Raw genomic sequence first — 26,000 nt, 5'->3', positions numbered from 1 at the left:
ACACTGGGACAGGAGCTGGGCTGGGAAGGGACTGCAGCTATTCCTGGGAATCCAGGATTCCATGGGGACAGGAGCTGGTTGGGAAGGGACTGCAGCTATTCCTGGGAATCCATGATTCCATGGGGACAGGAGCTGGGCTGGGAAGAGGCACTGCAGTTATTCCTGGGAATCCAGGATTCCATGAGAACAGGAGCTGGGTTGGGAAGGGACTGCAGTTATTCCTGGGAATCCAGGATTCCATGAGGACACTGGGACAGGAGCTGGGCTGGGAAGGGACTGCAGCTATTCCTGGGAATCCAGGATTCCATGGAGACACTGGGACAGGGAAACCTGGAGAGGGACCCCCCCAGGTCCAGGTAGGTGGCTCTGGACCCTCCTGGCTGCAGATGGATTGAGAAGCTCCTCCATTGACTGGAACTCTTGGGAAGCCTTTTCCAATGGCCACAGTGGCTGATGGCAGGACCAGCCCCACGTGGGCACTCCTGGATCCACATTCCAGGGTTTTAATGGAGCCAGAAGCTCTTTCCCTCTCTGTGTCCTGGACAGGAGCCCCCCAACCTTCTCCTGAACCTTCATCCCTTCCACCTCAGGAGACAAACTGACCTTCTGGGAGGAAAGGGCTGCTGGTTTTAACCTACAAGAGGGTTGATCTCAACTTAATTCCAAGGATGGGGATGGATGGGATGAAATCCCAGAGCAGCTGTGGCTGCCCCATCCCTGGAAGTGTCCAAGGCCAGGCTGGAGCACCCTGGGACAGTGGGAGGTGTCCCTGGGACAGTGGGAGGTGTCCCTGCCCATGGCAGGGGTGGCACTGGATGGTCTTTAAGGTCCCTTCCAACCCAGGCCACTGTGGGATAAAACAGGCAGGAAAAATGCCACATATTCCAGTGGGATTGTGGTGGATCCAAACAAGCCCTTTTTTTTTTTCTCATTTGTTTTCCCAAATATTTCCTCCAAACATTTTTTTTTTCCATAGTTTATAAAAATATCCACAGCATTAAGAACTTGGCTCCTCTCTGCTGTTTCCCTTCTCTCCTGGTCATTTCTCCAAAGGGATCCAAACTGAATTACAACAAAAATTATGGAGAGTTTCCCAAAAAAATATCCACAAGTTGAAGATTTCCCCTGATGGCTCCGCTTGAAAACGAAAAATCAAAACCCCCCACCTGCAAGTGGAGTTTTTTTGGAATGTTATGATGGAATCAACCCCTCCTGGGACACCCCTAAAAATGTTGGAGGCACAAATCACCCCAAAGGGGCCAAATTTGGATGGAAAAGCTCCTGAAATTTGATTTTTTTTGGGAAGAGGGGAATAGTTTGAGGGTTCCAACGAGCTGCTGGAGGCAGGTGGAGATGCTGAGGACACAAAGCCCCACGTTCCGAGGGAAATGGAAGAGCCAAAGAATTCCTTCCTTGGAAAGAATGGGATTCACTGCTGGGATAAATCCAAAGGAATTCAAAAACTCAAAATATCTCATTGATGTCCCACAGCTCAAAGTGTCCTGGTGGGATTGGTCCTTCAGGAATGCCCAAGGAAGGACCTGGGCTGGCTCCAGGGATTTGTGGAGGTGGGGGAAGCTCCTCCCAGCTCAGGGATGTGGCTGGAGACAGGGATGGTGGGAATGGCACTGGAATTTCTCATGGATGGAGACAAGGATGGTGGGAAGGACACTGGAATTCCTCATGGATGGAGACAGGGAAGGTGATCGTGGAATTACTCATAGATGGAGGCAGGGAAGGTGGGAATGATATTGGAATTTCTCATGGATGGAGACAGGGAAGGTGGGAATGGCACTGGAATTTCTCATGGATGAAGACAAGGTGGGAAGGACACTGGAATTCCTCATGGATGGAGACAGGGAAGGTGGGAATGGCACTGGAATTTCTCATGGATGGAGACAGGGAAGGTGGGAAGGACACTGGAATTTCTCATGGATGGAGACAAGGAAGGTGACACTGGAATTTCTCATGGATGGAGACAGGGAAGGTGGGAAGGACACTGGAATTTCTCATGGATGGAGACAAGGAAGGTGTCACTGGAATTTCTCATGGATGGAGACAAGGAAGGTGGGAATGATGCTGGAATTTCTCATGGATGGAGACAGGGAAGGTGGGAATGATGCTGGAATTTCTCATGGATGGAGACAAGGAAGGTGACACTGGAATTTCTCATGGATGGAAACAGGGATGGTGGAAATGATGCTGGAATTTCTCATGGATGGAGACAGGGATGGTGGGAATGACACTGGAATTTCTCATGGATGGAGACAAGGAAGGTGACACTGGAATTTCTCATGGATGGAGACAGGGATGGTGGGAATGACACTGGAATTTCTCATGGATGGAGACAAGGAAGGTGACACTGGAATTTCTCATGGATGGAGACAGGGAAGGTGGGAATGACACTGGAATTTCTCATGGATGGAGACAAGGAAGGTGACACTGGAATTTCTCATGGATGGAGACAGGGATGGTGGGAATGACACTGGAATTTCTCATGGATGGAGACAAGGAAGGTGACACTGGAATTTCTCATGGATGGAGACAGGGAAGGTGGGAATGACACTGGAATTTCTCATGGATGGAGACAGGGAAGGTGGGAACGACACTGGAATTTCTCATGGATGGAGACAGGGAAGGTGGGAACGACACTGGAATTTCTCATGGATGGAGACAGGGAAGGTGGGAACGACACTGGAATTTCTCATGGATGGAGACAGGGAAGGTGGGAACGACACTGGAATTTCTCATGGATGGAGACAGGGAAGGTGGGAACGACACTGGAATTTCTCATGGATGGAGACAGGGAAGGTGGGAACGACACTGGAATTTCTCATGGATGGAGACAGGGAAGGTGACACTGGAATTTCTCATGGATGGAGACAGGGAAGGTGACACTGGAATTCCTCATGGATGGAGACAGGGAAGGTGACACTGGAATTCCTCATGGATGGAGACAGGGAAGGTGGGAATGACACTGGAATTTCTCATGGATGGTGGAGGTTGCTGACCCGGCTGAAGGGTCTGCACATGGTGGGCACAGATCTGGGGGGGTCTGTAGGGTGGGTGGGAGTTGCTGACCTGGCTGTGCATGGACAGAGATCACAGAATCCCAGAGGGGTGAGGCTGGAAGGGACACCAGGGGGGCTCTGTAGGGTGGGTGGGGGTTGCTGACCTGGCTGAGGGGTCTGCATATGGTGGGCACAGACCTATGGGGGGTCTGTAGGGTGGGTGGGGGTTGCTGACCTGGCTGAGGGGTCTGCACATGGTGGGCACAGATCTGGGGGGGTCTGTAGGGTGGGTGGGGGTTGCTGACCTGGCTGAGGGGTCTGCACATGGTGGGCACAGACCTATGGGGGGTCTGTAGGGTGGGTGGGGGTTGCTGACCTGGCTGAGGGGTCTGCACATGGTGGGCACAGATCTGGGGGGGTCTGTAGGGTGGGTGGGGGTTGCTGACCTGGCTGAGGGGTCTGCACATGGTGGGCACAGATCTGGGGGGGTCTGTAGGGTGGGTGGGGGTTGCTGACCTGGCTGAGGGGTCTGCAGGTGGTGGGCACAGATCTGGGGGGGGGGGGGTCTGTAGGGTGGGTGGGGGTTGCTGACCTGGCTGAGGGGTCTGCAGGTGGTGGGCACAGATCTGGGGGGGTCTGTAGGGTGGGTGACTGATGCTGACCCAGCTGAGGGGTCTGCAGGTGGTGGGCACAGATCTGGGGGGGTCTGTAGGGTGGGTGGGTGTTGCTGACCCAGCTGAGGGGTCTGCATGTGGTGGGCACAGATCTGGGGGGGTCTGTAGGGTGGGTGGGTGTGGCTGACAGGTGTGCACGTGGTGGGCACAGATCTGTGGGGGGTCTGTAGGGTGGGTGGGAGTTGCTGACCTGGCTGTGCATGGACAGGGATCACAGAATCCCAGAGGGGTGAGGCTGGAAGGGACACCAGGGGGGCTCTGTAGGGTGGGTGGGGGTTGCTGACCTGGCTGAGGGGTCTGCACATGGTGGGCACAGATCTGGGGGGTCTGTAGGGTGGGTGGGTGGGGGTTGCTGACCCGGCTGAGGGGTCTGCACGTGGTGGGCACAGACCTATGGGGGGTCTGTAGGGTGGGTGGGTGTTGCTGACCCAGGTGAGGGGTCTGCATATGGTGGGCACAGATCTGGGGGGGTCTGTAGGGTGGGTGACTGATGCTGACCCGGCTGAGGGGTCTGCACGTGGTGGGCACAGATCTGTGGGGGGTCTGTAGGGTGGGTGGGAGTTGCTGACCTGGCTGTGCATGGACAGGGATCACAGAATCCCAGAGGGGTAAGGCTGGAAGGGACACCAGGGGGGCTCTGCTCCCTCTCAGAGCACTTGGGAAGTGCCACACAAGGTGCCACCAGGCAGCAGCTGGAATGACACACTCCAGAGCCCTGGCCAGGCTGGCAGCACCACCTCTCCCTGCATTCACACCCCAAGAGAGGAGGCACAACCTTCCCCATCCCATCACTGCCCTGGCACAGCCCAGTCATCCTTTTTGCTCCTTCCAGACCTTCCCAGCCCCTGTGGGAGGGGGCAGTGCCATCTCAGCCACCTCAGCCAGGCTGAGGACCAGCATTCCAGTTTACCCACCCTCCATTCTCCTTTCCACCCTCTCCTCCATCTGAACCACAGACCATTTGTGTCCCAAGCCCTGAGACCTGTCCCACCTGTGCATTGAGAGCCACTTGGCTGCTCAGCAGACATTTCTCAGCAGGGTTGGTGGCCCTTGGCCCACAGACCTCTGCAGGCAGAGGCCACATCCCATCTCCAGGCTCTTCAAGGCCAGGTTGGACAGGGCTTGGAGCAACCTGGGCTGGTGGAATTGGAGGTTGGAGTGAGATGATCCTCAAGGTCCCTTCCAACCCAAACCATTCCACAATCCTGACTCGTATCCATGAATCTCAACTCCCCTCATGCACATCCCAGAGGAACAGGCTGTGATTCCATCCCACAAGGTCTCCTGGTCCATGTTGGCCCTCACTGGGTGTCCCCTGGGCAGTGACAGCTGTCCCAGGCCAAAGCTGTTCTGGGGACACACCAACAAGGCACAGTTTGGTTGTTTGCAGCCCCCAACTTGAGCCCAACCTTCTGGCCCTGCATTCTTGACCCACAAGGACCAAGAAGAGAAACAGGGAGAGGACAAAACCAGCTGCAGAAATACAGGTGTGGGTGCTCAGGATTGCCCTCCATGCTCTGTGTCCCCAGAGTTCTAAGGCACCTGAGGCCACTCAGCCTCTGAGGTGACCAAGGGATGGTGACAGAAGCTCTGAAGAAGAAACCAGGAGCACCTCATGTGGTTCTGTGAGCTCAGAGGGAACCTGGGGTTGGGTCTGGGTCCTTTAGGGACAATGGAGCCAAACTGAGCTGCTCAACCAACCCACTTTGGGTAAACACACCCAGAACCTCAGCTAAAAATACCCCCTTTCCTTGCAAACAGGTTTATTTATTGCAACCCAAACCCTTCTGGGGAGAACTGAGGGCTCAGAGAAAGGGCTTTGCTGACAACAGGCTGGTGGAAAAAAAAAAAAAATCCCTCTGTGCCCACAAAACGTCCCATCTCCCTTTCCAAACCAGGGCAAGACAAGCTTTTAATTCATGAGGGAACGTCCTGCTGGTTCCTGGCTGGGACTTTCACTTCATGCCCTTCCAGGTGTGACTGGGGGGTGGCATCAGCCTGCCCAGAGTGGCTGCACTGGCATGTTTGCCCACGGACAAGAGGCATCTGAGGGGCTCCTGTGCCTGCCAAGGGGCTTTAATATAGAGAGTAAATTTAAAGGGAAAAAATGAAAGAGGGAGAGGAGAGGAAAGAGGGAGGGAGGGAAGAGGGAGGGAGGGAGGGAGGGAGGGAGGGAGGGAGGGAGGGAGGGAGGGAGGGAGGGAGGGAGGGAGGGAGGGAGGGAGGGAGGGAGAAAAAAGGGAGGGAGGGAACAAAGAGGGAGGGAGGGAGGGAACGAGGGGGGAGGAAAGAGGGAACGAGGGGGGAGGAAAGAGGGAACGAGGGGGGAGGAAAGAGGGAACGAGGGGGGAGGAAAGAGGGAACGAGGGGGGAGGAAAGAGGGAACGAGGGGGGAGGAAAGAGGGAACGAGGGGGGAGGAAAGAGGGAACGAGGGGGGAGGAAAGAGGGAACGAGGGGGGAGGAAAGAGGGAACGAGGGGGGAGGAAAGAGGGAACGAGGGGGGAGGAAAGAGGGAACGAGGGGGGAGGAAAGAGGGAGGGAGGGGGGAGGAAAGAGGGAACGAGGGGGGAGGAAAGAAAGAGGGAGGGGGGAGGAAAGAGGGAGGGAGGGGGGAGGAAAGAGGGAGGGAGGGGGGAGGAAAGAGGGAGGGAGGGGGAGGAAAGAAAGAGGGAGGGGGGAGGAAAGAAAGAGGGAGGGGGGAGGAAAGAAAGAGGGAGGGGGGAGGAAAGAAAGAGGGAGGGGGGAGGAAAGAAAGAGGGAGGGGGGAGGAAAGAAAGAGGGAGGGGGGAGGAAAGAAAGAGGGAGGGGGGAGGAAAGAAAGAGGGAGGGGGGAGGAAAGAAAGAGGGAGGGGGGAGGAAAGAAAGAGGGAGGGGGGAGGAAAGAAAGAGGGAGGGGGGAGGAAAGAAAGAGGGAGGGGGGAGGAAAGAAAGAGGGAGGGGGGAGGAAAGAAAGAGGGAGGGGGGAGGAAAGAAAGAGGGAGGGGGGAGGAAAGAAAGAGGGAGGGGGGAGGAAAGAAAGAGGGAGGGGGGAGGAAAGAAAGAGGGAGGGGGGAGGAAAGAAAGAGGGAGGGGGGAGGAAAGAAAGAGGGAGGGGGGAGGAAAGAAAGAGGGAGGGGGGAGGAAAGAAAGAGGGAGGGGGGAGGAAAGAAAGAGGGAGGGGGGAGGAAAGAAAGAGGGAGGGGGGAGGAAAGAAAGAGGGAGAGGGGAGGAAAGAAAGAGGGAGAGGGGAGGAAAGAAAGAGGGAGAGGGGAGGAAAGAAAGAGGGAGAGGGGAGCAAAGAAAGAGGGAGAGGGGAGCAAAGAAAGAGGGAGAGGGGAGCAAAGAAAGAGGGAGAGGGGAGCAAAGAAAGAGGGAGAGGGGAGCAAAGAAAGAGGGAGAGGGGAGCAAAGAAAGAGGGAGAGGGGAGCAAAGAAAGAGGGAGAGGGGAGCAAAGAAAGAGGGAGAGGGGAGCAAAGAAAGAGGGAGAGGGGAGCAAAGAAAGAGGGAGAGGGGAGCAAAGAAAGAGGGAGAGGGGAGCAAAGAAAGAGGGAGAGGGGAGCAAAGAAAGAGGGAGAGGGGAGGAAAGAAAGAGGGAGAGGGGAGCAAAGAAAGAGGGAGAGGGGAGCAAAGAAAGAGGGAGAGGGGAGCAAAGAAAGAGGGAGAGGGGAGCAAAGAAAGAGGGAGAGGGGAGCAAAGAAAGAGGGAGAGGGGAGCAAAGAAAGAGGGAGAGGGGAGGAAAGAAAGAGGGAGAGGGGAGGAAAGAAAGAGGGAGAGGGGAGCAAAGAAAGAGGGAGAGGGGAGCAAAGAAAGAGGGAGAGGGGAGCAAAGAAAGAGGGAGAGGGGAGCAAAGAAAGAGGGAGAGGGGAGCAAAGAGGAAGAAAAGAAGAAATTTGGGGATTTTACCCAACTATTGCTGAAGAAATCTTTGAATCTTGTGATTTATTTTTCCTTTTTGTTTGCTGGGGCCTTCCTTGGGAAGGACCTTCCTTCCTCTGAACCCTCCCAGCCACATGTTCCCACCATCCAGAAATTCCTGAGTCAAGACTTAAAATGAACCTCAGACACAACTAATTAAATCAGATAAAGAACTTCAATTAGCTGATTTCTCTCCCCTGAACAAGACACTGGTGACCTGGGGCAGCAAACACTTGGATGCTCCCCAGGACACCAAAGTGCCTGATCTCCCAGGACATGGCCCAGGAATGCAGTGGAAGGGAAAGCCAAGAAAGCCAAGGACATCCCTGCCAGGCTCTGCAGGTCTCCTTCCACTGATCACCTCTCTCTGGTGTCTCCAAGATGGGTGGAAACCACTTTCCACACTCCCATGAACTCTTTCCTTTTTCCCCCAATATCCAGGTCAAACTTGATGGCCATTTTTGGCAGCTGGAGCTCCATCAGGACCAGCCCTTTGGCACAAAGATGAAGCCAGTGGTGGCCAAACCTGTGAGGGTGCAGGTTGGTTGGGAGAGGAACAAACCCACTCACGGGCCACACTGAAGGGAGACAGTGAAAATGAGCAGAGGGAAAAGGACAATCCCAAGAGGAATAGTTGGGAGATCAAGGCCCTGCTGCTTCCAGAGGATGGTGGAGCATGACAGGAGGTGATGGGAAGAGCTTATGGACTCCATGCATGGGTAGGACCACATTTCACACTCCAAGGACCAGTTTTGGGGTGTGTCTCCTTCCCAAATCCAGGTCTGTGCTTGAAGGACAAGGCACAGAATCCCACTCCTTGAACATTCCAATTGCCCTCTTGGTTCTGGACTCACAGGTCCCTCCCACACTGTGTCTTCTGCTCTTCTCTTCATCCATTTCTATCCTGTGATTCCCAGGAAATCCCACAGCAATGGAGCTGCAGGGAGAGAGAGGGAACAGCAGCCACCAGAATTCAGGTTTGGGGCTCACCCAACCTTCCTCTCATCTCCCAAGCCTCATGGACTTCTGCAAAGTGGGAAGAACTTTCCCAACCTGAACCCCCTCTGGAGCTCCCACAAACTCCTCAGACCATCCCAGAGAAGATCTGGGAATACTCTGCCTGGTCTGGGAAGTGGCAGCAGGAACTTCAGGGGTGTCACAGCCTGAGGAAACATCCCTTGGGAAAGGTTCAACCAGAACTCCTTCTGCCTTTGGATCCTGCAGGTTAATTGGATTTATCCCCCTGCTTTCATGATTCCTTGGAGCCTTCAAAGCCTTGGATGTGCTGCTGAGAGCACTGACACCATGGGTTGGGCTGAGCAGGGCTTTGCTGCAGAGGACAGAGCTCTGAGCTCGAGTTTTAATCCCTGAATGGCTTTTTCCAAAGGCAGGACTTGAGTCCAGGAGACACAGTGACAATGGGTGAGACTTTGTGTCCAGGAGACACAGTGACAATGGATGAGACTTTGTGTCCAGGAGACACAGTGACAGCAGGTGACACTTTGTGTCCAGGAGAGACACAGTGACAGCAGGTGACACTTTGTGTCCAGGAGACGCAGTGACAATGGGTGAGACTTTGTGTCCAGGAGACACAGTGACAATGGATGAGACTTTGTGTCCAGGAGACAGTGACAGCAGGTGAGACTTTGTGTCCAGGAGACAAATGACAACAGGTGGGACTTTGTGTCCAGGAGACACAGTGACAGCAGGTGAGACTTTGTGTCCAGGAGACACAGTGACAACAGGTGAGACTTTGTGTCCAGGAGACACAGTGACAACAGGTGAGACTTTGTGTCCAGGAGACACAGTGACAGCAGGTGAGACTTTGTGTCCAGGAGACACAGTGACAACGGGTGAGACTTTGTGTCCAGGAGACACAGTGACAGCAGGTGACACTTTGTGTCCAGGAGACACAGTGACAACAGGTGGGACTTTGTGTCCAGGAGACACAGTGACAGCAGGTGAGACTTTGTGTCCAGGAGACACAGTGACAATTGATGACACTTTGTGTCCAGGAGACAAATGACAATGGATGAGACTTTGTGTCCAGGAGACACAGTGACAATGGATGAGACTTTGTGTCCAGGAGACACAGTGACAATGGATGAGACTTTGTGTCCAGGAGACGCAGTGACAGCAGGTGACACTTTGTGTCCAGGAGACACAGTGACAACAGGTGAGACTTTGTGTCCAGGAGTCACAGTGACAATGGATGAGACTTTGTGTCCAGGAGACAAATGACAACAGGTGACACTTTGTGTCCAGGAGACAAATGACAACAGGTGAGACTTTGTGTCCAGGAGACACAGTGACAGCAGGTGACACTTTGTGTCCAGGAGACAGTGACAATGGATGAGACTTTGTGTCCAGGAGACACAGTGACAATTGATGACACTTTGTGTCCAGGAGACACAGTGACAGCAGGTGACACTTTGTGTCCAGGAGACAAATGACAATGGATGAGACTTTGTGTCCAGGAGACACAGTGACAGCAGGTGAGACTTTGTGTCCAGGAGACACAGTGACAATGGGTGACACTTTGTGTCCAGGAGTCACAATGACAACAGACAAAACCTCTTTCTGCTCCAGGCACACAACCAGCTCTCAAACAGCACCAAGGCCACCTCTCCAAACCCCTGGGATTCAGATCCTTTGCTCTCCCAACCTCTGGTTGTTGGTCACACCCACATCCCTCCCCAGACTGCTCTGACAGCTCAGGAAGGTCATTCCTAAACTCAGGAAAAAGTCCCAGATGGTGTTCAGAGGTCCCAGCCCGAGGTGGGCAGGTGGGCAGAGCCCAACAGAAGGAAATGCCTTGGCACAGGAAGTTTTTAATGAGGTGTTAATTGGGACAGGACAAAGGAGCAGCAGAGGATGTGGCTTGAGGTTTGGGGCTGATGGAAAGCAGAAGGCCTGGAACCAAATGAAAGCTGGGGGTTTGTGGCCTCTTGCTGTCATTTCCAGCAGAAAAAGGGACTCCAGGTGGGCAGGGGAAGCTGCTCTGGGGTCAGGGCTGGGTTTGGGGACTGTTCCTTCTGCTGGGGGTGTCTCCAGGTTCTCCCCCAGCACTGAGGGAAGAGGGACCTGAGACACAGCACTGAAGGTGGGAAGCCCTCAGGATTGGCCCCTCTCTCAGGGGAGAGAGGGAGATGGGCCAGGAGGACCACCAGGAATGGGATTGGTGTGGGATTCGGGTGTCTCAGCCCCCAGGACTGGCTGAGTGGGTGGGAGTGGGGTGTCTCAGTCCCCAGGACTGACTGGATTTGGGGTGGGATTGGGGTGGGATTGGGGTGTCTCAGTCCCCAGGACTGACTGGATTTGGGGTGGGATTGGGGTGTCTCAGCATCCAGGCCTGGCTGGATTTGGGGTGGGATTGGGGTTTCTCAGCCCCCAGGACTGGTTGGGTGGGATTGGGGTGTCTCAGTCCCCAGGCCTGGCTGGATTTGGGGTGGGATTGGGGTGTCTCAACCCCCAGGACTGACTGGATGGGGTTGGGGTCAGATTGGGGTGGGATTGGGGTGTTTCAGCCCCCAGGACTGACTGGATGGGATTGGGGTCAGATTGGGGTGTGTCAGACCCCAGGACTGGCTGGATTTGGGGTGGGATTGGGGTGTCTCAGCCCCCAGGCCTGGCTGAGTGGGTGGGGGTGGGGTGTCTCAGTCCCCAGGACTGACTGGATTTGGGGTGGGATTGGGGTGGGATTGGGGTGTCTCAGTCCCCAGGACTGACTGGATTTGGGGTGGGATTGGGGTGTCTCAGCATCCAGGCCTGGCTGGATTTGGGGTGGGATTGGGGTTTCTCAGCCCCCAGGACTGGTTGGGTGGGATTGGGGTGTCTCAGTCCCCAGGCCTGGCTGGATTTGGGGTGGGATTGGGGTGTCTTAACCCCCAGGACTGACTGGATGGGGTTGGGGTCAGATTGGGGTGGGATTGGGGTGTTTCAGCCCCCAGGACTGACTGGATGGGATTGGGGTCAGATTGGGGTGTGTCAGACCCCAGGACTGGCTGGATTTGGGGTGGGATTGGGGTGTCTCAGCCCCCAGGACTGGCTGGATTTGGGGTGCGATTGGGGTGTCTCAGCCCCCAGGACTGGTTGGGTGGGATTGGGGTGTCTCAGCCCCCAGGCCTGGCTGGGTGGGATTGGGGTGGGTTAGGGGTGTCTCAGCTCAGCCCTAGTGCCAGTAATTAACACATGTGAGACTGATGAAGAAGCCAAGGGGGCTGATTGCTTTGCTGCCCACATGAGAGAGCTGCTCCTTCCCTCCAGCCTCCATCTGGGAGTGATTTTGCAGCCCAAAATAGAAAGGAAGTGGAGGAAAGAGGCTCAGCTGAGCTGGGGCAGCGTGAGGAGCACAGGGAGAGCCTGGCAGAGGGAGAAGGGGGGATGGAAGAGGCTTTTTGGTACCACTGGGGGCTTGTTGGGAAGATCTTTGGAATCTGGATTAGTCCAGGAGTCCAGAGGAGGCCCCGGAGATGCCCCAGGGCTGGAACCCCTCTGGGCTGGAGCCAGGCTGGGAGAGCTGGGGGGGTCACCTGGAGAAGAGAAGGCTCCAGGGACACCTGAGAGCCCCTGGCAGGGCCTGAATGGGCTCCAGGAGAGCTGGAGAGGGACTGGGGGCAAGGGAGGGAGGGACTGGGGGCAAGGGAGGGAGGGACTGGGGGCAAGGGAGGGAGGGACTGGGGGCAAGGGAGGGAGGGACTGGGGGCAAGGGAGGGAGGGACTGGGGGCAAGGGAGGGAGGGACTGGGGGCAAGGGAGGGAGGGACTGGGGGCAAGGGAGGGAGGGACTGGGGGCAAGGGAGGGAGGGACTGGGGGCAAGGGAGGGAGGGACTGGGGGCAAGGGAGGGAGGGACTGGGGGCAAGGGAGGGAGGGACAGGACACAGGGAATGGCTTCCCACTGGAAAAGTGGAGATTTAGATGGGATGTTGGGAAGGAATTCCTGGCTGGGAGGGTGGGCAGGGGCTGGAATGGATTTCCCAGAGCAGCTGTGGCTGCCCCATCCCTGGGAGTGTCCAAGGCCAGGCTGGACAAGGCTTGGAGCAACCTGGGCTGGTGGAAGGTGTTCCTGCCCCTGGCAGGGGGTGGGACTGGGTGATCTCTAAGGTCCCTTTCACCCCAAACCATTCCAGGATTCCATAATCTTGGAAGAGCTGCTGGTTGATGTTCTCTCTCATGCATTGCCTGGGCTTTGGGTAGAGCAAGAAGGGCTGTGATCCCATGACCTTTGCACCCTCCTGACCCATCTTGGCCTTTGGAATTCTGGAGCAGAAGAACAACTTGGATTTCCAACACCTTGTGCTGAAAGATCTTCCCCAAACCCAACATTTTGGGACTCCTGAGCTGCCTCCCTCCCTGGGAGGGGCCCAGCCATGGGGTGGGGGTGGCTGTGGGGACACTCACCATGCACCTTGGGCACCTTGGCTTTCAGGTGGCGCTCACACTTGGCCTTGGCTTTCAGCAGCAGGAAGATCTGCTCCTCTTTGGTGATGACATCATCAGCATCCACCTGCAGCCATGGGGAGAAAGGGCTTAGACCTCCCAGGACACCAAATTCCTTGATCCCAAAGCAAAGTGTCCTCTGCATTCCCAGTTTCCTCCCCAGCCTGGCTCTGGGAATCTTCATGTGCTCCACAGTCGGTGTCCCAACAACACCTCCCACAGGATGCCAGGGGGCATCACCAAAGGAGCAACAGTTCCCATCACACCTCCACAAAGGGAGCACTTTGGGAGCTGAGAGCCCCAGAGGGCAGGGCTGAGGCTCCTGCCCAGAAGGAAAATATCCCAGGGAGGAGGATTGTGCCAAGGAACCTTCTCCTCCTGTGAATTCCAACCTGTCATCATCACTCCTGGGAGATTCCCACCCCTCCAGGGAGACCTTGAGCCACAGTGGGATTGGGCTCTGCAGAACTCCTGCCTAAATCCAAGACCACACAGAGGGGGTGCCCCAGGCAGGGCTGGGAGGGGACAGAACACTGGGAAGAATTCCTTCCCTGGGAGAATTGGGAGGGACTGGGATGGATTTCCCAGAGCAGCTGTGGCTGCCCCATCCCTGGGAGTGTCCAAGGCCAGGTTGGAGCACCCTGGGACAGTGGGAGGTGTCCCTGCCCATGGCAGGGGGTGGCACTGGATGCTCCTTGAGGTCCCTCCCTACCCAAACCATCCTGGGATTCCGGGATTCCATGATCCAGGGACAACTGAGTTATTGGGATTGGTTTCCTACAAAGATACCACACTGAGGACACTCCTCCTTCCCCATCTGAGCCCCTTTGTATCCCACCTGCCCTGGCACTCCTGGAATCCCTCACACCTGGGAAGTCCTCCTGCCCTGGCACTCCTGGAATCCCTCACACTTGGGAAGTCCTCCTGCCCTGGCACTCCTGGAATCCCTCACACCTGGGAAGTCCTCCTGCCCTGACACTCCTGGAATCCCTCACACCTGGGAAGTCCTCCTGGCCTGGCACTCCTGGAATCTCTCACCCTTGGGAAGTCCTCCTGGCCTGGCACTCCTGGAATCCCTCACACCTGGGAAGTCCTCCTGCCCTGACACTCCTGAAATCCCTCACACTGGAATCCCTCACCCTTGGGAAGTCCTCCTGCCCTGGCACTCCTGGAATCCCTCACCCTTGGGAAGTCCTCCTGCCCTGGCACTCCTGGAATCCCTCACACCTGGGAATTCCTCCTGGCCTGGCACTCCTGGAATCCCTCACACTTGGGAAGTCCTTCTGCCCTGGCACTCCTGGAATCCCTCACCTTTGGGAAGTCCTCACCCCTCTCAAGCCTTGAACAGCCCAACAGTGCCCATCCAAAGGGACATGGGGAGGTGGCTCCAGGGCCAGGTTGGACAGGAATTGGAGCACTCTGGACTGGTGGGAGGTGTCCCTGCCCATGGCAGGGGTGGCACTGGATGGGATTTATTGTCCTTTCCATCCCAATCCACCCTGAGATTCCAGGATTCCACTGCACTCCCCACACAATTTCTGTGCCTCATGAAGGTTCCTTCTCTCATTTCCAAGTTAAAAGCAATAACAGGAACCAGCTGAAGGCCAATTAGTGCTAGAGCCAAACTCACTGCAAATGACCTAATGAGGGTTAATTAAACCCGGCTTAAAATAACCCCAGCTCCCAGTGAGCTCCTCTGGGGATGGCTGAGCAGCTGGGCTGGGAATGGACACACAGATGGAGGGACAGGTCTGATAAGGCCACTCTGAGTCAAACAGGAGTTTGGTTTTTATGTTCCTGGGAGAAATCCAGGCTGCAAATCCCTCTGGAGTGGGAGCTGCTTCCCAACAAAGCCACCCCTGCCTGGCCACACTTAGGGCAACATCCCCTCAGCTCAGCTCTCCTTGGAAATGGGGACCCCCCTGGGGCAGAGCCTGCTGGCACTTCTGGCTGTGCCAACCCCAGAAAAACATCTGTGATTCTCAGAGGAGGAGATGAGTCTCCAAGTGCCACTCCTGGAGCTGGGCAGGACAACTGGGACACAGCTCTGAACTCAACCCATGTTGGCAGGTCCTAAATGTCCTGCTGGACTCCTAAAAACCCACCCAAACCAACTCCATATTCTCTCCTCCCCTTAAAAAATCCACCCAAACCAACTCCACATTATCACAGAATCATGGAATGGATTGGGTTGGAAAAGACCTCTGAGATCATCAAGTCCAACCCTTGGTCCAACTCCAGTCCCTTTACCAGATCATGGCACTCAGTGCCACGGCCAAGCTCAGTTTCAAAACCTCCAGGGATGGGAAATCCACCCCCTCTCTGGGCAGCCCATTCCAATCCCTGAGCACTCTCTCTGCAAAGAATTTCCTTCTGCTCTCCAACTTCAATTTCCCCTGGCAGAGCTTGAGCCCATCGTGCCCCCTTGTCCTATTGCTGAGTGCCTGGGAGAAGAGACCAACCCCCACCTGGCCACAACTTCCCTTCAGGCAGTTCCAGACAGTGCTGAGGTCACCTCTGAGCCTCCTCTTCTCCAGGCTGAACACCCCCAGCTCCCTCAGCCTCTCCCCACAGCACTTGTGCTCCAGTCCCTTCTCCAGCCTCGCTGCTCTTCTCAGTTGGGTTGGAAGAGACCTCTGAGATCATCAAATCCAACCCTTGATCCAGCCCTTGACCCAACCCCACTGTGATCACCAGCCCAGGGCACTCAGTGCCACGTCCAGTCTCATCTTAAACACCTCCAGGGATAGAGAGTTCACCATCACAGAATCATAGAATAGAATCATAGAATCAGTTGGGTTGGAAGAGACCTCTGAGATCATCAAATCCAACCCTTGATCCAACCCCACTGTGATCACCAGCCCAGGGCACAGAGTGCCCTGGGCTGGTGATCACAGTGGGGTTGGATCAAGACATGGTTGGATCAAGACATGGTGGATTCTCTGTCCCTGGAGGTGTTTAAGAGGACACTCAGTGCCACATCCAGTCCCTTCTCCAGCCTCGTTGCTCTTCTCTGGCCCCGCTCCAGCCCCTCAAGATCTTTCCTCAACTGAGGGGCCCAGAACTGAACACAACACTCAAGGTGTGGCCTCCCCAAGGCAGAGTCCAGGGGAAGGGTCACTGCCCTGGGCCGGCTGGCCACGCTAGTTTGGATCCAGGCCAGGATCCCCTTGGCCTTCTTGGCCACCTGGGCACACTGGTGGCTCCTGTTGAGCTTCCTGTCCCTCAGTCCCCCCAGGTCCCTCTGCCTGGCTGCTCTCCAGCCACTCTGTGCCCAGCCTGGAGCGCTGCAGGGGGTTGGGGTGGCCAAAGGGCAGGTCCAACATTCTCTCCTCTCCCCCTAAAAGCTGCTTTGAATGACAAAAATTGCTTTTCAGGCATGTCTTGCTCTGGGTCTGTTTGGGCAGAGGGGCTGAAACACAGATTCAAACACACAAAAAAATAAAAACAGAGACTTTCCCAAGTTCTGCCACCTCAAGACACCCTTTCTCAGAAGAATTCACCTAAAATCAATTGGATCAATTCTGGGGGTTTTTTTCCCCCACCTTTTTTGGTTGTTTTTTTGGTCTTGTGTTCCCCACACCCCCAATTGGCTCATTTTCCAACCCCAAATCTCTCATCCTGCAGACACCAAAAAGGAACAAACCCAGGTGTTTTTCCCATGTAATTCCTGCCTTGGTGACCAACTGGGAACACCCAGGATGGGATTTTTCCACTCCAAGATGTTCCCCCAGAGCTCCTCTTACAGTTATTGATTATTGAGCAGCTGAAATTCATTCCCCTCCTCAATCCACACCTGAAATCAGTTGGATCAACTCGGGGGTTTTCTTTTACCCACCTCTTTATTTTATCCCCCATGGCCCATTTTCAGCCCCAAATCTCTGATCCTCCACAATCTCATTAACCAACAAAAAAGAAAGAAAAAAAAAAGGCATTTGCCAATGTAATTCCTCCCATTTTCAACCCCCAAATCTCTCATCCTACAGACAACAAAAAGGAACAAAAATACCTTTTTCTGCCAACTCATCCCATAATCAATGAGGTTGGGAAAGATCTCTGAGTTCATCAAGTCCCACCTTTCCTAATTCCTGCCTTGGTGACCAACTGGGAACGCCCAGGATGGGATTTGCCAACCTGAGCTGTTCCCCCAGAGCTCCTCTTATGGTTATTGAGTATAGAGAGGCTGAAATTCATTCCCTCCTCAATCCACACCTGAAAATATTTGGGTAAATTCTGGAGGGTTTTTCTCCCACCTTTTTTGGTATTGGGTTTTTTAGTTGGTATTTTTTCACCAATTGGCTCATTTTCCAACCCCAAATCTCTCATCCTGCAGACACCAAAAAGGAACAAACCCAGGTGTTTTTCCCACGTAATTCCTGCCTTGGTGACCAACTGGGAACATCCAGGATGGGATTTTCCACCTCAAGATGTTCCCTCAGAGCTCCTCTTACAGTTCCTGATTATTGAGCAGCTGAAATTCATTCCCTCCTCAATCCACACCTGAAAATATTTGGGTAAATTCTGGGGGTTTTTTCTCCCACCTTTTTTGGTATTGGGGGTTTTCTTTTGTTTGTTTTATTTTTGTTCACCACTTGGCTCATTTTCCAACCCCAAGTCTCTCGTCCTGCAGACACCAAAAAGGAACAAACCCAGGTGTTTTTCCCATGTAATTCCTGCCTTGGTGACCAACTGGGAACATCCAGGATGGGATTTTCCACCCCAAGATGTTCCCTCAGAGCTCCTCTTATAGTTTTTGAGCAGCTGAAATTCATTCCCACCTCAATCCACACCTGAAAATAATTGGATAAATTCTGGGGGGTTTTTCTCACACCTTTTTTGATATTGGTGGGGTTTTTTGGTTGTTTTTTTTTGGGGGTTTTTTCACCAATTGTCTCATTTTCCAACCCCAAATCTCTCATCCTGCAGACACCAAAAAGAACAAACCCAGGTGTTTTTCCCACGTAATTCCTGCCTTGGTGACCAACTGGGAACATCCAGGATGGGATTTTCCACCCCAAGATGTTCCCCCAGAGCCCCTCTTATAGTTATTGATTATTGAGCTGCTGAAATTCATTCCCTCCTCAATCCACACCTGAAAATCAGTTGGATCAACTCAGGGTTTTCTTTTACCCACCTCTTTATTTTATCCCCCATGGCCCATTTTCAGCCCCAAATCTCTGATCCTCCACAATCTCATTAACCAACAAAAAAGAAAGAAAAAAAAAAGGCATTTGCCAATGTAATTCCTCCCATATTCAACCCCCAAATCTCTCATCCTACAGACAACAAAAAGGAACAAAAATACCTTTTTTTGCCAACTCATCCCATGATCAATGAGGTTGGGAAAGATCTCTGAGTTCATCAAGTCCCACCTTTCCTAATTCCTGCCTTGGTGACCAACTGGGAACATCCAGGATGGGATTTGCCAACCTGAGCTGTTCCCCCAGAGCTCCTCTTATGGTTACTGATTATTGAGCAGCTGAAATTCATTCCCTCCTCAATCCACACCTGGAAATAATTGGGTAAATTCTGGAGGGTTTTTCTCCCACCTTTTTTGGTATTGGGTTTTTTTTTTGTTGGTTTTTTTTCACCAATTGGCTCATTTTCCAACCCCAAATCTCTCATCCTGCAGACACCAAAAAGGAACAAACCCAGGTGTTTTTCCCACGTAATTCCTGCCTTAGTGACCAACTGGGAACATCCAGGATGGGATTTTCCACCCCAAGATGTTCCCTCAGAGCTCCTCTTATAGTTATTGAGCAGCTGAAATTCATTCCCTCCTCAATCCACACCTGAAAATAATTGGATAAATTCTGGTTGTTTTTCCTCCCACCTTTTTTTTTGTTTTTCTTCACCAATGGGTTCATTTTTCAAGCCCAAATCTCTCACCCTGCAGAAAACATCCTGCAGCTGGACCTTGCCAGGCTGGAAGGAGCAGGTTTTGTCCTGCACAGGGTGTTCCCTGGGCTGTTCCTGGCTCTGCTGCCAGTCCTGGAGCAGGGCAGGGATTAACGGTGCCCTTGGCTTGCCTGGGAGGGGCACGGCACTGCCTGGCATTGGCTGCACCCTCAGCTGCCCCTTGTGGGCACTCAGGGGGAAACTCTGGGCTGGGCTCACCAGGATATCGTGAGCTCAGCCCCTCTGGAAGGTGGAACTTCTCACCAGGTCCTTCCCTCACCCCCTGAAAGCTGCCCTGGGCTTGGGAGGATCTGCCCCTTTGAGTTTCGGAGCTGCCTGGAGGCAAATCCCTGGTGGGGAGGCAGAGCAGAGGAAACGCCAATCAATGATGTTTATTCCCTTCTAATTGGGTTTTCTCGGGGTTCAAATAATCCACTTTCCTTTGTTAACCCACTGCTGCCTCTGTGCTGTCACCTCCGTGTGCCTGCAGTGCCAGGGCACGAAACTGGGCACCAAACCAGCCCCCAACAACCACAGCAAGTCCTTTGGGGGCGATTTGTTTGGGCAGGAGGAGCTGAGAGGGGGCAGAGCAGGGAGGGAACCTCCTCCTGCCCTGAGGAATTGAACTGAACTGAACAGACATCATTGACAACATTTGGGAGGGAAAAAACCGAGGTTGGGAACGGATTTCTTTTCAGGTTAATGCTGGAAAGGTTTAGAAATAAATAAAGGTGAAGTGCCAGTTGGCCCAGGTGGAGACACAGGAGGGGAAGCAGTGCCAGGAGCTGTGCCGTGCTCAGGACACCCCAGTGGGGAGGGTGGAGGGGCAGCAAGGGTCCTTCAGAGCAGGAGACACCTGAACTCATGGCCAAGGCAGACCCAGGCACGAGGAAGCAGCTCTGAAGCCCCTCCTGCTGCTGGGTCTGCAGCTCAGGTGGCACTGGGGGCACTCTGTGGTGGCACTGGGGGCACTCTGTGGTGCCCTGTGATGGACAAGCCTCCCATCTCCCTCCCCCTGCCAAGTGCCAGGCACAGGGATGTGGCAGCCCTGGCAGGAACCCAGGGGTGGGAGCTCAGGGGCTGGGCAGAGCTCTCTGTCTCTTCATAGATGTCCTGCCCACCCATCGTGGTCCTCACCCACCATCCAGGAGGGTGGTGGGAATCCACCCCAGGAGGTGTCTCACTGCCTTCAAAAACTGAGCTCCTGGACATCAGAGAGGGACAGTCAGCTCAGGAGGGTGTGGGGACAGAAGGGGACCAAAGGTGGAGAAGAGAGGCTGGAGAAGAAGAGGAGGAAGAAGAGGGAAAAGGTGTTGATGTGATGGGAAAGCAACAGCTGGTTGGCTCCTCAGGAAGAAGGACTGGCCTTGAGCTGGGGAAGCTCTGAGAGGCTGCAGAACCTGCTCTGCCTCCTGCCTGAAAGCTTTTCCCAGCTCTCCAGAAGTTGGGGAAGCTGAGAGGCTGCAGAACCTGCTCTGCCTCCTGCCTGAAAGCTTTTCCCAGCTTTCCAGAAGCTAGGGAGGCTCTGGGGGGCATCTGTAGGACTTGCTCTGCATCCTGCCTTTTTTCCCAGCTCTCCAGAAGCTGGGCAAGCTCTGAGAAGCTGCACAAGCTGCTCTGCCTCCTGCCTGAAAGCTTTTCCCAGCTCTCCACAAGCTGGACAAGCTCTGAGAGGCTGCAGAACTTGCTCTGCCTCCTGCCTGAAAGCTTTTCCCAGCTTTCCAGAAGCTAGGGAGGCTCTGAGGGGCATCTGTAGAACTTGCTCTGCCTCCTGCCTGCCCTTCCCAACTCTCCACAAGCTGGGCAAGCTCTGAGAGGCTGCACAAGCTGCTCTGCCTCCTGCCTGCCCTTCCCAACTCTCCACAAGCTGGACAAGCTCTGAGAGGCTGCACAAGCTGCTCTGCCTCCTGCCTGAAAGCTTTTCCCAGCTCTCCACAAGCTGGAGAGTCTCTGAGTGGCTTCTGTAGAATCTGCTCTGCCTCCTGCCTGCCCTTCCCAGCTCTGCAGAGGAGAAATGACCTCGGTGGGTTTTCCCTAATCCCTTGACCACACTTTCCAAACCACAGGATGGCTTTGCTCCACTTTCTGGGAACTGGGGACTCTCCCTGCAGGTGCAGAGGGATGAGGAACCCAGAACTGCTCTCCCCAGCCTGGCAGGTCCCTGCCCTTCATGCTGCCCTAACTCCTGGACATGCCATGTCTGGGATCATGGAATTGCTCAGGTTGGAAAAGATCTTTGGGATCATCAAGTTTAACCATCGACACAACACCTTCGTGTTCACCAAGTGCTCAGGTGCCACATCCATGTCTTTTTTGTCCCCTTCTAGGGCTGGGGGTTCCACCACTCCCTGGACAGCCTGTTCCCAGCTTTACCACCCTTTCCATGGAGGAATTTTTCCCAATATCAACCCTGCCCCTGCCCTGGCACAACACGAGGCCGTTTCGTCCCATCCTGTTCCTTCCTCTCTTCTCCAAGGGGTGATCCAAAGAATTGTGCAGCAAGACCTGGGAGAGGCACAGGAGGATCATCTGAGGGCAGCCACGAGGAGGATCATCTGAGGGCAGCCCCTGTGGGCCTGGAATGCTTCAATGAAAGTCTCTTATGATTATGGGACAGATGCACTTGGACAGAGCAACACAAGAAGGGATGTTCCTCCATTCCCCATGGGAAAGTCCAACTCCTTCCCTGCACCTCTCAAAGCCAAAGCCCTCCCTCAGTTTTTCTCCAGGTTCTGAAAGCTTCAGGCAGTGATTTATTTGTCCTTTTTTTTTTTTTTGGTTAAGCCTTTCTAGGAATTTCCAGGGATTTGGAGTTCAGCCTTTCCCTCACGTCCTCAGAACTCTCCCACGAGCCAGATGTTTGGAGGCAGCTGGGCCAAGGAGGCAGCAGAGCTTCCTGAATGTTCCCTGACAGCAATTCCCTGCTCTGCTCCTTGGAAGCTCCAGCAACGAGCCCAGGAGAAAGAGCTCTATCAGGTCAGGAGATCAGAGCTCCAGAAAAAGAGGAATTTGGAGTTTAATTTCTCAGCCCAGCAGTGAAAGGGCATTCCCTGCTGGGTCAGGAACTGGCTGGAGAGTGCTGGTGAATGGAGCTGCATCCAGCTGGTCACCAGTGGTGTCCCCCAGGGGTCTGTGTTGGGTCCAGTCCTGTTTAACATCTTTAGTGATGATTTAATGAGGGAATTGAGTCCATCAGCAGCAAATTTGCTGCTGACACCAAGTTGGGAGGGAGTGTCGAGCTGCTGGAAGGCAGGAGGGCTCTGCAGAGGGATCTGGATGGACTGGAGAGATGGGCTGATTGCAATGGGATGGAGTTGAACAAGGCCAAGTGCAGGTCCTGCCCTTTGGCCACCCCAACCCCCTGCAGCGCTCCAGGCTGGGCACAGAGTGGCTGGAGAGCAGCCAGGCAGAGGGACCTGGGGGGACTGAGGGACAGGAAGCTCAACAGGAGCTACCAGTGTGCCCAGGTGGCCAAGAAGGCCAAGGGGATCCTGGCCTGGATCCAAACTAGCGTGGCCAGCAGGCCCAGGGCAGTGACCCTTCCCCTGGACTCTGCCTTGGGGAGGCCACACCTTGAGTGTTGTGTTCAGTTCTGGGCCCCTCAGGTCAGGAAAGATCTTGAGGGGCTGGAGCGGGGCCAGAGACAGAGAATCCACCTCCAGGGACAGAGAATCCACCATGTCTTGATCCAACCCCACTGTGATCACCAGCCCAGGGCACAAAGTCATGGAATGGGTTGGGTTGGAAAGGTTGGGTTGGAAGGGACTTCTGAGGGTCACCAAACCCCACCCAAAGCCCTTTCTGGACCAGTTTGGTTTGATTGCAGGTTGGCATCTGTCCTATCATGGAGTCATGGAATGGGTTGGGTTGGAAGGGTTGGGTTGGAAGTGTTGGGTTGGAAGGGACCTCTGAGGGTCACCAAACCCACCCCAAAGCCCTTTCTTGACCCAGTTTTGTCTGATTACAGCATTGGCACCTGTTCTGTCATGGAGTCATGGAATGGGTTGGGTTGGAAGGGACCTCTGAGGGTCACCAAACCCACCAGCTGCTTGTTGTGTTATCCCTGTCGTGACAGCCTTTATTCCCTCATCCTGCTTCCTTCCAAGGTGCTCCTGGGGTGAGGAGGGAGAAGCTCAGAATCTGGGATCATATGAACACTTCTGGCATTGATCTTCATCCCATGATGTGGAATCAGAGAATTCCAAAGTGATTTGGGTTGGAAGGGACCTTAAAGATCATCCCATCCCACCCCTGCCATGGGCAGGGACACCTCCCACCAGACCTGAGGTTTTTCCAAGGTTCACAGAAACTGAGGGATGTGTTGTGCTCATCCCAAAGCCTTTGGAAGGGAGAAGGTCCTGGCACAAGCCTGGAGGTCTTTTCTGCACCTGGACACAGGTTGGACCTGCTGTGCCGTGGGCTGATCTGCTGGGAGATGTCCCACAGTGGGTCCATATGGGCAGAACGTGGATATTCCAAGCTGGATCCACAGGCACAGAAACTGCCTGGGGACGTATGGACACTTCTGGGGTTGATCTTCATCCCATGATGTGGAATCACAGAATTCCAAAGTGCTTTAGGTTGGAAGGGACCTTAAAGATCATCCCATCCCACCCCCTTTGCCATGGGGGTCATTCCACTGTCCCAGGTTTCTCCAGCCTGGCCTTGGACACTCCCAGGAGCAGCCACAGCTGTTCTGCCCAACCTATGCCAGTCCCTGCCCACCCTCCCAGCCAGGAATTCCTTCCCAATATCTAATTCAACCCCACCACAGAAAATCCCACAGGAGGCACCATCAGGATTTCCGTTCCCTCCTCTATGTTGGCCCCACCAGGTGCTCCCAAGAGGAGCACAGGATTGGTTGGGTGGCCTTGGTTTGTTCCATCTGTTGGAGAAGTTTGGGATTAAACATTAAGCTGGGCCTAAACTGACACATTGGGTGCAGCTCTGGCCTGGATCCTCCTGCCTTTGCTTCAGTCCTGCCTGAATTCCTGACAATGGGAAAAGCTTTTCCTGACATTCCTGCCTGAATTCCTGGAAATGGGAAAAGCTTTTCCTGACATTCCTGCCTGAATTCCTGACAATGGGAAAAGCTTTTCCTGACATTCCTGCCTGAATTCCTGGCAATGGAACAAGCTTTTCCTGACATTCCTGCCTGAATTCCTGACAATGGGAAAAGCTTTTCCTGACATTCCTGCCTGAATTCCTGACAATGGGACAAGCTTTTCCTGACATTCCTGTCTGAATTCCTGGCAGTGGGAAAAGCTTTTCCTGACATTCCTGCCTGAATTCCTGGCAATGGGAAAAGCTTTTCCTGACATTTCTGCCTGAATTCCTGACAATGGGAAAAGCTTTTCCTGACATTCCTGCCTGAATTACTGGAAATGGGAAAAGCTTTTCCTGACATTTCTGCCTGAATTACTGGAAATGGCACAAGCTTTTCCTGACATTCCTGCCTGAATTCCTGGCAATGGGAAAAGCTTTTCCTGACATTCCTGCCTGAAGTCCTGGCAATGGGAAAAGCTTTTCCTGACATTTCTGCCTGAATTCCTGGCAATGGGAAAAGCTTTTCCTGACATTTCTGCCTGAATTCCTGGCAATGGGAAAAGCTTTTCCTGACATTCCTGCCTGAAGTCCTGGCAATGGGAAAAGCTTTTCCTGACATTCCTGCCTGAATTCCTGACAATGGGACAAGCTTTTCCTGACATTTTTTCCAGAAAAATGGAAGGGGGGGATTTCCTTCAGGTGGAAAAAGAGGGAAGTTGCATCTGCAGAAAAGTTGTTGTGGATTGGAATGTTCCCTCTGCTCCTTTTTCCTGCATCCCAGAACTAGGACCTTCCTGGTGTTCCAGGGAAATTTCTCCTGCAGAAAAGTTGTTGTGGGCTGGAATGTTCCCTCTGGTCCTTTTTTCTTGACCTTCCTGCAGTCCCAGGGAATGTCTCCTCCTGCAGTCCCAGGGAATGTTTCCTGCAGTCCCAGGGAATGTCTCCTCCTGGAATCCCAGGGAATGTCTCCTGCAGTCCCAGGGAATGTTTCCTGCAGTCCCAGGGAATGTTTCCTGGAGTCCCAGGGAATGTCTCCTGGAGTCCCAGGGAATGTCTCCTGGAGTCCCAGGGAATGTCTCCTCCTGGAGTCCCAGGGAATGTCTCCTCCTGCAGTCCCAGGGAATGTCTCCTCCTGCAGTCCCAGGGAATGTCTCCTCCTGGAATCCCAGGGAATGTCTCCTGCAGTCCCAGGGAATGTCTCCTCCTGCAGTCCCAGGGAATGTTTCCTGCAGTCCCAGGGAATGTCTCCTCCTGCAGTCCCAGGGAATGTCTCCTCCTGGAGTCCCAGGGAATGTCTCCTCCTGGAGTCCCAGGGAATGTCTCCTCCTGGAGTCCCAGGGAATGTTTCCTGCAGTCCCAGGGAATGTCTCCTCCTGCAGTCCCAGGGGATGTCTCCTCCTGGAGTCCCAGGGAATGTCTCCTCCTGGAGTCCCAGGGCATGTCTCCTGCAGTCCCAGGGAATGTCTCCTCCTGCAGTCCCAGGGAATGTCTCCTCCTGCAGTCCCAGGGCATGTCTCCTGCAGTCCCAGGGAATGTCTCCTCCTGGAGTCCCAGGGAATGTTCTCCTGCAGTCCCAGGGAATGTCTCCTCCTGGACTCCCAGGGAATGTCTCCTGCAGTCCCAGAGCTGTTCCAGCTCCCTGGTGGAAGGTCCCAGACACCTGAGATGTGCAGAGATGGATTTTCTCATGGTCTGTGTCTCTCTGCTGGGCACCTTTGCTGCCAGGGGTGTTAATCAGGAGATGTTGTCTTATATCATGACAGACAGTCCATTAATCATCTGGATAAACATCTGGCATGGGAATTTCAGGATGAGCTCTCCCTTCCCATTGCAGCAGATGGTCCTTGTGGCCCAGTTTAGGCAGGAGATGAGATACAGATCTGTTAGTTGTGTGTTCAGAAATGGGTGGCACTTCAGGCTCTGGGTTATTGGGGATGGTGGTGAGCAGCCAAAGGTTGGGCTTGATGATCTTGGAGGTCTTTTGCAGCCTTAATGAGTCTGTGATTGTCATCAAGTCCTCAGGAATCCACAAAGGG

General features: G+C 54.1%; 1 protein-coding gene across 1 annotated transcript in view; it reads right to left on the bottom strand.

Annotated features, from left to right (window-relative positions):
- Positions 1-26,000, bottom strand: part of PTH1R (parathyroid hormone 1 receptor) — a 127,448-nt gene that overhangs the window by 53,354 nt on the left and 48,094 nt on the right. The window contains exon 2 of the mRNA XM_071560542.1: positions 12,982-13,087. Coding sequence (XP_071416643.1) covers positions 12,982-13,087 — 106 coding nt within the window. The remainder of the gene's footprint in view (positions 1-12,981; positions 13,088-26,000) is intronic.

The sequence above is a fragment of the Pithys albifrons genome, chromosome 7 (genome assembly GCF_047495875.1).
Source record: "Pithys albifrons albifrons isolate INPA30051 chromosome 7, PitAlb_v1, whole genome shotgun sequence".
Classification (NCBI taxonomy): Eukaryota; Metazoa; Chordata; class Aves; order Passeriformes; family Thamnophilidae; genus Pithys; species Pithys albifrons.
The sequence above is the reverse complement of the archived record's forward strand: the minus strand, read 5'-3'. Positions and strand labels throughout refer to the sequence as shown.